The sequence below is a fragment of the Eleginops maclovinus genome, chromosome 16 (genome assembly GCF_036324505.1).
Source record: "Eleginops maclovinus isolate JMC-PN-2008 ecotype Puerto Natales chromosome 16, JC_Emac_rtc_rv5, whole genome shotgun sequence".
NCBI lineage: Eukaryota > Metazoa > Chordata > Actinopteri > Perciformes > Eleginopidae > Eleginops > Eleginops maclovinus.
In genome coordinates, this window is record NC_086364.1 from 17,169,181 (window position 1) to 17,182,199 (window position 13,019).

Consider the following 13,019-nt stretch of genomic DNA (forward strand, 5'->3'; position numbering starts at 1 on the left):
GACGGTACCGCAGCATCCGGACCAAGACCACCAGACTCAGAGACAGTTTTATACCACAGGCTATAAGACTGCTGAACTCCTGACCTCTGTGAATGTCTACTCACATCTGTTTATAGTACACACATACATATATATATATATTATACACATCTGCCATACATATCTGTTTATAGTACACATATCTATATATTGTACATATCTGCCATATACATCTGCTATACATAATATATGCATCTGTCCATACCTCCTCATTCAACAGTGTAAAGTATTTAAATACTCTCAATGTATTCCACATATGTATATATTTCACATCCTCAAATCTTTATTGTTGATATTGTAAATATTCTTCTCTCTTTTTCACTATTTTATTTATCTTTTGCACCATGTATGTTGAGTTGTTGGAGGAGCACGCGACATAAGATTTTCATTGCCAACATATACGCTGTATCTGCTGTGCATATGACAAATAAAACCTTGAAGGTTACATAAACTTTGAGTTACTCACTTATAGGACTTTCCAAAAGGAAAAACATCCAATGTTAATAAGCTTTTATCTGCAATTTGTTTTCTAGTAGGGACAGAGTTATCGGAAGGGGTCATATTGTCTATTTTACTGATTTCTCAAACGTTTTTCATGAACTACTTAAGCTGTGTAAAGAATCAGAATGCACATACTGTATATCAATAGGTTTCACAAGTACATTTTGATTTTGCATAGCAGGCCTGAAGAGAGAAACGAGTAGTGACAAAGAGAAACCAGACGATGGCTCTAACTCTTACTTCAGAGAATGTAATGTGAGAAGAGAATCCGTTTAATCTGTAAGAACGACTCAATGTATAAGATGTGTTTCATGATAAAAGATTTCAAAAGCAGTAAGGGGAAAAATGCAGAAAAAGCTTGGATATCGAGTTGCCCCTAAAGGCTTTGCTATTCCTTACACATGACAATAAGTCACACACTCCTGCAGTAGTCTGACAGCCAGCCCAGTGTGGTCCTGTCCGTCCCTAATGTGAAGCATTGTCTATTGTCTCACTGCCACCGTTAGGGTAGTCAGCAAACAGACAATTGCTTCTATGGGTACAAAGAAATACCACACACACACACACACAAACACACACACACACACACACACACACACACACACACACACACACACACACACACACACACACACACACACACACACACACACACACACACACACACACACACACACACACACACACACACACACACACACACACACACACACACACACACACACACAACACACAGACACACACACAGTTTTCATTGTTCAAGCAGTGCAATGCTGATCACTGCAGTTGTGGTTGTATGAGGATGTCAACCACACTTACTTTGAGAAGATTCTCGGAAGTCTGCTGTAATATGTGGTACAGATCCATAAAGGAGTGAGGGGAGATGTGAATGGGGGGGGGGGGGTCAGAGTCAAGATGGATGAAAATGTACTGAAATACAGACTATGAAAGAAAAGAGAGAAACTGACTCTGCAAACGCGGGTGATGGATAAGCAGAAAAAGTACATTTTCTAAAAAGGACTGAATATAGATGATGGAAGCTCCAGTGTTAGAAGAGCAGATAAAAAGATCCTGCATGAAAGCGTACCAATGAAAAGCAGAGGTTAGGAATGAGGTTAATGATGGGGAGTGAAGGTGTTTTAAACAGATACCATGTAAAGTGCATTACTTTAGGATAACTCAATATTTGAAACTGAACAATCGCTTTAAGCTGAATGATGGACAGGTGATTAATGATAAGGGTTAGAGAATGATGGAGCTCAAGTGATAAAATAGAGGTTATAGTTAGGTTAAAGGGCCAGTTCCAGCAGTGAATGAAAAGGATATGGGCTGGAGACCATACGGATGCACCAGTTGCGAGGGCAGGTGGTCTGCTTAAGGCAGAAGAAGACCACGGGTGCCAGCTCCGGGAAGGGCAACACGAGAGTGCTCAGGTCACTGCCGATGCTGACGTCGTCATCTGGACCCACTTCCTCAATGATGTCATCAGCCTGCGCCAAGCCATACTCCTCACTCTGCCCTGGCCCTGCTGAGGAGATGCTCCCCAGCGACACAGGACACTCCTCGCTCGTCATGGCAACCCAGCCGAGATCTGAAAGACAGCGGGAGTTGACAGTAGGATTAGAGGAATGAAATGATTAGCACATTGACACAATAAAGATCTACAAGAGATGTTGCATGACAAAATAGTGATTTGATTTAATTACCATGCTGCAAATAAATAGCAATTAAATGGGTTGACTTCATGAAAGTTTGATTTTGGCTTTTGGCTATGCTGTCACTCTCGCAGTGCACTAAATCCCCTTGGATCATAACATTACCTAACAACTCAGAGATATTTATGTTGTTTCCCAGCCCCAAAGGCCCATTATTCTCTCACTTTCCCTTCGCCCCACGCAAGGCAAACGCTCTTATCGTAAACTCTCTTGTCTGCATAACAGAAAGCCTTGCTTACTGATAACATCACCTCTCGCAATCAAACACAGACAGAGGGAACTGACAACTGAGAGTAAATCAATGTCAACAGTCATTGCGTATTCATTGACGATTCATTTAGCCCCATCACAGTGTTGTGGGAGAGGAAATGGCTCTCCATCTCTTACCACTTAGCTCATGAATGGATTCTCTTTTATCTGTGAATGTATCACTCATAAAAACACACACAGAATGTGTACTGTGGTGTACTGTGTTTTTATGTGATGCAAAGCGCAATTCTAAACAAGTATTTCAACACCTTAGTAGTGTCATGAGTTAATTTAAACATGTTGTTTTAGGGATTTAAATACATATACAATATAAGAAGAGGTTTTGACCAAACCGGGTAACAGTGACCTTCTTAATGTCGACGTGTGCCCCATAACAAAATGTTGATCATGCCAGAAAACATCTTTATTTTCATCAAAAACTGTATATTTACATTACAAAAATATGAAATTCGTGTAAAATAGACCGTTGTTTTGTCGGCAGGTAGCAGGCTTACACTGAAACTGTAATTTCTGAGTTAGATCGTTTCTTTTACTGCCCTTTTTTTTCTGTAGAGGAAGTAAAGAAACCGTAACTCTGGATTTATTTGTTGTTTGAGGTGCAATATATGACTCAGCAGCTTTAAGACATGAAGAAACTATTATTTCCCGCTTCTTTCTAATGCATTATGTTTCGCCGGGGCCGTAATTTTGGTGTTAGCTCCCTCATACTTTTATTTTTCTAGAAAAAATCTGAAGTATTGAAAAGAGCAAAGAAAGATAGAAAGATGCAAACTCTGTTCTTTTAGCTCATCAAACTGGTGAGCAGGCTACCAAGTCAGCCATGAGCAGATGGAGCCTAAGTGAATGCATAATAACATATTGGACATGGTATTCCTCTTGCTTTTAACTGGCAGCCAAAAGTAGCAGCCAGCAAGAAAAAAGAGCCAAGCTACAGTCTGGACATGAGCATAACTGGACATATGCAGTGTTGCTCACAAACACAAAACACACAAATGTACACAACCGTTCACGACTATAGTTTAAAGCTAAAGTAATATTAAATGAATATTTAAGACACTGCAAGCCTTCATTTTTTAGTATGTGATATTTGCATGGCTGTGCAAATAACTACAAGCATACATGCGTGGGTGTGGATTCCTTTATGTGCATATGTGCATGCATGAGTCAATGCGTTTGCTTGCACTAAATCCCACAGGAGGATTATGTGTTAGTGAAGGGCATACTTTGGTTTTTTTTTCGGGTAATGATATTAAAGGCTATTCATTACAAGAAAATAGGATAGTGGTGATTCTGTAGCCCACATACATCACAGCTCCGGAGCTAATCCTCTGACATGATGTTAGAACCAGGTGGAGATATCACAATCATTAGAAAGTCGCCCACCACACACGGTGATACTCACATAAATCTCCCACCCTGCCTAATAATCATTTGTGTATCTACTTATTATGCCAGTACATATTGTTTGACCTTTTTTTAAAATTTTACCATGGTAACAGCTGCTTCCTGTGGAGGCAGGAAGTTTATTCTTACTCTGGTGTGTTTTATTTCACACAACAAAGCTTCTAAGCGGGACCCTGCAGCTATTATGGGCAGCTACAATTAGGCAGGAGACGGTTTGCAGTGACGGTTGAAAGGAGTGTGGAATCTGTGTAAGACTATCTGTCCTTTCTTGTGAAAGTCTTTAGTGCAGAAAGGGTCAAATGGCATCGGTTTCAAATGTGGTAGCAGGTTAAAATATGTCTTCTAACTTCTCTGAACTGTAATATTTCTACTCACTCTTTTAACATTATTCCTGCAAGCTGTGAAAGCTTTGTCATCATATTTTTTGTGATGACGACTGATGAACGCACACGCGTGACACATAGAAACAGAAAGAGAGAGGGAGAGAAAAAGACTACCACTCCTGTGTTAGCAGTGACTCACATAAACACATTCACACTTCCTCAACACACACACACACTGTCACACATTAACACCCTTAATTGGGATAGCGGATATACAGTCACCCATTTAGCTGCACTATGAGCTAAAGGCTGGGATGAGCCGTGGAGAAAACTTGCTTTCCCCCTCCCACACACTCTCACTGCGACAGTCTGAGACAGACACAGAAGAGGCTGCATGGAAAACAAGAGAGAATAAACATACTGTGGATCCATAAGGGGTTTGGGCGACACGTTCTCTATTTCAATCATCTCATACTGCCAATTTGAATAGTGAACAGGAGTGAAACGCAGTGTTTTATCTCCTCCACGGTTGTTAACACAGAGATCAGAAATATGATGTGTTATACCCAAGGGATGCAAGTAATAACTACAATTCTCAGTGTGTTACCGAATGAGATTAAGAGTGAGGGGCTCAAAATAAGGAATTGGAGGCTGAAAACAAAAAATAATGTGAGCGTACTGTATTTAGAAATGCATATGATTGTTTCAGACGAACTCATGACCCTAAATGTACTTGTGTCTGTCGTGTGACAAGTATTATTGGACCATGCTGCTATAAGAACAAACCTTTATAACAATCCTTTTTGTTGAAAAGCAACTTGCTGTACACAACACACATTTCACTTTGGTAGACTTCCATGGCTCTTTCTAGCTAACATGACATATATTCCAGAAGAAAACAGCAGCTATAACCATTATGTTGGGGATTTGAATCGTTTAAAGCACCAAACGTCATGGTGGTGCAGGTTTAACTTCTCTGCGCCCCCACATCTCCTGCTATGTGGTGCGTATGAAGAGAGCCAGTTGTGTTGCTTTTTTTGCAGCCCAAATCCACTGCAAAGAGGAATGATGCTGTGTTTGACACGTTGTAGCACATAATCTTACAGGGAAAGTTGTAAAAGAAGTGCCTCCCTGAAGTTTTGCATTTTGAGTTCCAGGAGTTTGAGCAAAAATACAGCTGGGTTTTGTGTGCAGGGTGTGTACTGTATGCATGGTAATGCCTCTGTTTGTCAGGTGATGTGAGAGAATGCTTAGCCCAGCACAGCAGTAACAAACAGCCAGGATTGTCACACCGACTTAAGACAGCAGCGGGTCTTAACGTCTCCTAAACTCTTTTTCCCCTCTGTCTCTAAACACAGCGCAGGAAGCACAATATTATCACTTCAGAACACTCACACTTAGTCGTATGCGACTGGGTTGAAAAATACACAAGAGCATATGAGAAAACATGCAGAAGATCCCCAATGATCGTTTCTGTCCCCTGGTTCTGATGTCTGTGTAAGTGTTTGTTTGTGTGTGTGTGTGTGTGTGTGTGTGTGTGTGTGTGTGTGTGTGTGTGTGTGTGTGTGTGTGTGTGTGTGTGTGTGTGTGTGTGTGTGTGTGTGTGTGTGTGTGTGTGTGTGTGTGTCTGTGTGTGTGTGTGTAATAATACATAATGCACCATTGGACCATTCAGAAGCAGACAGTGGCTAATGCTATTAGAATCACGTCAGGGCTGGAAGCCCTTCAGGACACAACTAAGGCTACACATCTCATGCAACACCACACACACACTCACACACAGACACACACACACACACACACACACACACACACACACACACACACACACACACACACACACACACAGTCTCCTCGGCTATCACAGGCAATGCTTCATCCAGTGACCCAAGACAAACCAGCTTTGACACCTATTGCTGAGTGATCAAAACAACACATTACTTGGTTACTCAGATTATCAATATATTCAATGAGAGGGAGCACACTGTATTTATAAAGCAGCCACTGGCAGGCGAGCCGCCTCTCAATAACATGGCTGGCTTTTTGACAGCACTTTAAAACGGTCTTTTAAAATGTGATGAATGTGACTCTTGGATAATAGAAAATAACATCATTCCTATTCGGCAACTTTACCTTGCAAAGTCAGCTTTAATATGTCTAGTAGAGAGCCAAAGCAATATCTAAAAATGTCAACAAATATGGACTCCTTGAACAATGAAGCATGTTCGAAATAGGTTTGGACAAAATGTACAGGACATTTCACAGCAAGTACTTCCTTGGAGATCATTGATTATTATCAAGTGTGCACTCTTGTTTTCTTCTCAGTTCTGCCACTTTGTACATTACAATAGCCTGACTCAATGTCATTACAAAAGACCCAGGAAGGAGGAGGAAGTAAAGCAAACTAAATCTGTGTAACTCAGTCATTGTTGCTGAAGCATTGCACCTCGAATATTTCTCCCAAGAAAGTACAGGAGGCAGAGAACATGCTGCATCAACACTATCTGTAACAGGCTGTCACAGGGCAGCATGCAGTCATTAAAAGTGTCATGGTATGTCAGATTGCAGATACAATCAGAGTGTGTGACAGGCAGCATCACCAGCACCAGCTCAGATTCAATTTGATGGTGAATTTGCGCAACAAATACAGTAACATGGTAAACACTAGAAGACACATTACACAGAGCTAACTGAATACAAAAGTATGGTTATGCCAAAGGAATTCAGGGAAACTTCAAAATGTACTATGCTGTGTTTGAAAACTACAGTAGGACTTAAATGAGTGAAGCTGAGCCCTCCTAAATTGTTTCGTGAATCATGCTGTTTTTCCATTAGCTTGGTGGTGGAATTAAGAAGGGGGCAACTCATGAAGAAGTCACTCTCATATGAACAGTTCTATTGCTATTTTGCTTCATACTGTATAGGAAAAAACTCAAACTTTGTTCTCATAAAATGTGCTAAAATGGTGTAATCTTCTCCTCTTTATTGACCAGTCTCTATAAAATCCTTAATAAAGGGAAAAATAGATTCCATAAATACATTTGACAGTACCCAAAACAACATGTTGGAGGATTAGTTACGAAAACACAATGCCACATTATTATATGCCATATTTCAGCTGAAATATTCGGTTTTCTGTCAAATTCTGTACTTTAAATCTCTCTCCTTAAATAGGTGAAAATTCCCACCTCCACTGCAGGGAGAGACGGGTTGTTAACCTGCAGCCACATCCAGACACTTAAAGGTTTTATAGTTGGTCGGTGACATATGGGTGTCATATCCATCTCCTGCTCGCAGCAATATTATCCTGACTCGGCAGAAAAAAGGCAGATTGGCCCAGACATTTCCGATAGATCACAGGCCAGCCTAATTTCTCAATGTGTGAATATATACTGCAGTTCAAACGGTTATAATAATTCATCGGTATCATCATGTTTTTGTAATTGTGCACGGCTTTAACGTCAAAACAGGCATTACCATAGTCATTCCAAATTATTGTAACACAAATGATAGTGAATTAAAGCCAGATGGGTCAGTAAAGTCAAATATATAGCAAGGTTTAAAGTGTTAAAGGTGCCATAGAATGGAAAACTATATTTACCTTTGCATAGTTGAATAAGGAGAGTTCGGTACATTGAACTGATATACTGTGAACCTCAAACACCATTGTTTCCTCCTTCAGGTGCAAATCATGAATATGCATATCAAAGCGGTAAAACAGGCGAATTACAACAATCCCTGTGTGTTACGTAACACACAGTAGTCCAGCCCCAACATGTGCATACACCAGCTACTGGAAACACTAACGATAACACTTATCACTCCGTAACGTTGCTCTCTGAACTGGCTGTTCTTCAAATTCATCAGTTTCCTCCTCCGATAAAGGCTCAATCATGTAAGGTAGGATGCCAATAGCCTCCATGGTTCATCTCTCAGTTTCCCGAACTTCACTTACTTCTGTGGGCTCTGAGGCAGCCATGGATTGCTCCTTGTAAACCAGCCAATCAGAGCAGAGCTCGTCATAATTATTTAAATGAGCCCCCAAATAAGGCAATTCAGCTTGTTTCATTCTAGGTCCAAATCATAGGGTTGTAAATGGGCCTGTAAAACCACATCTGGACATTTTTTGGATCAACCAAAGTTATATACGTTCTTTGTAGACATCAGAGAACAATTTCAAATACCAGATAGATGCATTCTATGGCACCTTTAACGTGTTGATAAAGCTGGTTGGTTGACTGGTTGGTAAGTTTTTTCCACCCATTGGGACCTCAGATGTCAGAAAACATTCCTTCAGTCAAACTTTTTTTAAAGCGTTAAACATAAATAAATGTTCTACTCTACCGTGTTCATTGTCAAATTCAGGATTTTCGGCAATTCATTTTGTTGTGATCTCAGGAAAGGATGAAAGATTGCTTTTGATTCTCCTTTTATCTCACATCTTCCTTTTGGGAACTTAAAATGCAAGTTTCAATTTCAGTTTCATTATCCGTCTTGATATCTGCTCATCCTCTCCCTTCGCTCTTCGATCTAAACTCCTCTGCTACCATTTTCTTTTGCTCTCACTTTCTTTCAAAATCTCTGACTCTCTTCAATCCCTCTGTCTTCCTCCCTTTTTCTTAATTCTCTATCTCATGTTACACTGCCTCTGCCTTTCTGTGATGAAGAGGATACTGAGCTCGGTGTCAGAAATCATCTTTAAAAGCGGCTGCCAGTCGATTACGCTGGAGCAGTGGCCCTGTCGGCCTAATCTGTTTTAACAGTAGTATCGTTTGCATAATAGCCAAGACTATCCTTGTGCATGCACAGTTTGAGCGGATATCAAACATGTCTTTGTGTCTTAAAGTCAGCATGCTATTCCTGATGACAATACATTCAAGCATTGAGAAGGAGCTTAAAGCTATAGGCAGTATGCTAACAGCTTTTACTGCTAATTTCAGTTTTATTAATATGAACTTATTGGGCACCAGGAAGACAAACAGATGAGGTAATGAGCTTGAGAGAAACAAAAAAATAAAAGGCTTGGACCTACAGATTGGATCAAACACCCGCACAGTGTGTGGAAGCTAGACTGTGATTTTACAATCGCAATCCCACTTTTTATTTTCCCATCCGTCTAAAATATAATACCCACGTCTTTTCCACTAAAATGGTTTGATGAAACTTTAATGATGAAATCTATTGTAGTTAAGCCTACGTTCGATTTAGGAATAAAAAATACATTCAAGGATCTCATTCGGAAATTGGAGTAAGCACTTTTAAACTGTAGGGTGCATATATCCAATAATGAGACTATGTAGTGGCCGTTCTGGACTTGTACAGTTGCTTTTTTTGCCTGCTTGCTCTGGTGCTTTGACTGTTTCAATACCAGAGTTGGTTTGGATTAAACTGTTTTATTTCCAATTCAGTTTATGTTCACATGAACCATACTATCTCTTAATACTTCACCTTTCTGCTTTTATCAAAATGATACAGAACTTATTCAACTGTAATACATTGTATTGTCTATTGTCTATTCATAAATGATAAAAACTCTGTTGTTTCCAATGTTATTTGTTGCTAGCAGAGTAAAAATATCCTGGTGCATGCTAGAAATGTTATTTTTCTTGGTTTGCTGCTGTTGATCCTCCAGAAGCTGCACCCAAACACACATTACTGGAGAGAAGAGAAGCAACATGGGGTCCCTTCACATTTGTGTCACACATCACTACATCAGGCTCAGGTCCACTTTCAAAGCAATGTCAACCGAAAAACAAGGTTGAATGAAGCATTAAGGACTCAATGTCACAATGACATGATTTTTTTCTGCCTGTAGTTTCTGTTAAACATGATTTAGTATATGAGTATAAGACAGGAAGCAGGATTTACACAGGTGATCCAAACTAGGAAACTCAGCTGCTGTCACAGGCTGGTTATCAACACATTTATTACCATCTCTGATGTGTTGGTGTGTATGTGTCAGCTAAGTGATGTGGGGAGGGAGGTGTTGTGCTTTGATGCTTTGTGGAAGTTTGTGTGCTCACACTCCTGTGTGTTATTGACTGATTTATAGCCGGCTCCCCAAGCTTCCCAACACAAATCCATACTGGCGAGGGAGGGGAGGTCCAATAATGCTGCCAATGATTTACTATTAGAGCTCTCGCTGTCATTCTTTCACCCTGATAAATGACATGCTTTTTCCTCAGGCTGCCGGTGTGTGCGAGGCAGAGGGGGCTCATACTTGTAGGCGTGCCAAATAAAACAAACGGTCAATCTTAGAGGCTGACGTACGAGTGCTTCTCCTGCAGCCTGTCGGCTTTGGTAAGTGTGTGTTGTGTGTGTTTCTGGGCTCCAAACCAGATCAAGCAGTTGTCTGCTCTTTGCTGACTACACTGACAGTGGCAGGAGGACTGAGGACGATCAATTCACATTAGGGACAGGCCGCTGCATGGCCGCAGGTGTGTGTATGCATAATGTCAACGTGTGGTGTAAATCAGTGTGTGTGTGTGTGTGTGTGTGTGTGTGTGTGTGTGTGTGTGTGTGTGTGTGTGTGTGTGTGTGTGTGTGTGTGTGTGTGTGTGTGTGTGTGTGTGTGTGTGTGTGTGTGTGTGTGTGTGTGTGTGTGTGTGAGCAAAAGCCTGCCTTCCATCAAATTGTGTGTGTTTTCGAAAATGTTTGCCCCTCTTCTCTGCTTCACGCACACACTCCAGCTAGGTACCAGTAGCTAATGAGGACAGTGGGTGCCATCATTGTCACAGGTGTTCCTTAATTGGCTAGAAGCATTATCATTCTCCTAATTTAGATGGCGTGAGAGTCTGTGTGACTTCATTTGATAGGCTTTGTGATTTAAATGAGTTATGTAGCCTTCATAGTTCCTCCCTACAAGTTTAAAGAAGACTTCCTTCAGACTGAAACATGTAACCTTTCGTATTGTGCAACACCGTCCCGAGGGGCTGCACACGTATTCTGTTGCATTTTGTCAGATTTCATTTAAAATGACCTAAAAGCTTCATTGCCCTAAGATCAAAGGAATTAAAGTGATTTCTGTTTAACATGGGCTTTACAAGGGAAAACAAGAAGGGGAGGAGAGAGACAGAGAGCAGAAGGGAAGAGGAAGTGATGGAGGAGGAGGAGGAGGAGGAGGAGAAATAACACACATCCATTCCTCTTTCTCTCCTCTGCGGGGCGTTGAGTTTAACATCTGTCAGCACTCCTTATCTCTTCTCCCACTGTCTCTTCACCGTCTCTTCCTCTCGGTTTAGAAATCTTCTTCTCGTTGCTTTCATGCCCTGACAGGAAGCTGCCATAAAAAGTTTGAAAACTTGGGGAGGAATGGAGCGAGAAGATGTGTGTGTGTGCAGGCATACATTTGTGTAGAACTTTAAGTGTGTGTGTGAGAGAGAAAGCATGAGACAAAGAGAGCAGACAAAAGCCCTGATATCAAGCCTGAGGAGGCAACTCTGAGAAATCAGAGCTACCCTGACAGCACATGTATGTACACGAAGAGGTCTTATTATGCATGTTTATGCCAATGTTTATGCATATATGAGCTTGCGTGAGTATTCTCTACACCGGTGATTACTCCAGTCCAATCAGCTTAGTTAACAGCTAGGATGTAAAGAAGAAACAAACAAGAAAAATCAGAGGAAGAAAAAGCACAACGGCTTGTTTTTTACGACCAGAGATCTGAAAGGCATTATAGATCAAACTACTTTGTAAGTGCAGATAAAAAAGGAAGGGTGAAACAGATAAGGTGGAAAAGGGGAAGTCATGAGCTAAACCTATGGCAAGAATGTGGAAAAGAAAAATAAGTTGCAGGGCAAAAAACATTAGGGAGAGGCTACGGAGCTGAGCTACATGGAAGAGACCGAAAGGAAGGAAGACAGAGCAAGAGGGAAAGACCGTAAGCAAGGGTGACAGAAAGAAGGTAGGATATGAGAGAGGCAAGCTGAGGAGGAAGAAAGGAGAAAAAAAGGAGAGCTGAGAGGATTCTGGACAGATGTGGCCTCTTCTTATGCAAAAATATAGACTTTGTCATTGATAAAACATAGAGAAAGCATATTAAAATGCACTCTCTCACACGGAAATATACAGAGCGTCATATGTGATAATATATGGATGTGTACTTCTAATTCACACACCCAAGCAGTTCTTTCAAACAAACACCAAAGCCTGAATTTTATCCGTCCACTTCTCTTCTTCCCTTTCCACACCTCTTCTCAAACCTAGCTGCCCAGCAGCTTCCTAATTACCTCATTTGCATAAACATGCACAAGACAGGGAAGACGGGGGCTTGTGGAAAGAGAAACTGAAAGAAAGGGGCAGAGCTTCACCTGGAGAAATGAGGAGGTAATAATTTTGGAAATGGAAAAAAGATTGCAACAAAAATACGCCGCTTTCCGACTGAAAAAAACCCATCAAAACTTGTCTTTCTTCCTTACTCTGATGATATTCTGCACTCTCACCCCTTTTTAGCATTGTCTGTGTGCTTTTCATTCCTTGCTCCCTGCCTGCCTGTCTCTTTTTGTCTGCTCCTCTTGCCAAACTGTAGGTAGCTTAATGCCAACAGCCATTATTCTCTTCCTCTCCCACGTCGTGTCCCCTCGCTCTCCTCCTCCACTTCCAGCACTGTCTTCACCATCATTTCCCTTCCCTTCTCCACTCATTCTCGCCCTCTCTTTCACTTTCTTTCCCCTCTTTTCTCCCAGAGTGCTGCGTCAGGCCTTTTCACCCTCAGCAGTGTGAAATGAGATTTGAATATGGCTCTTGGAGCATTTACGGCTCGCCA

General features: G+C 41.1%; 1 protein-coding gene across 1 annotated transcript in view; it reads right to left on the reverse strand.

Moving 5' to 3' along the window:
- The window catches only part of cacna1ia (calcium voltage-gated channel subunit alpha1 Ia), a 140,652-nt gene that overhangs the window by 102,559 nt on the left and 25,074 nt on the right, over positions 1–13,019 (reverse strand). Inside the window, exon 2 of the mRNA XM_063904518.1 lies at positions 1,867–2,131. Coding sequence (XP_063760588.1) covers positions 1,867–2,114 — 248 coding nt within the window. The 5' untranslated portion in view covers positions 2,115–2,131. The remainder of the gene's footprint in view (positions 1–1,866; positions 2,132–13,019) is intronic.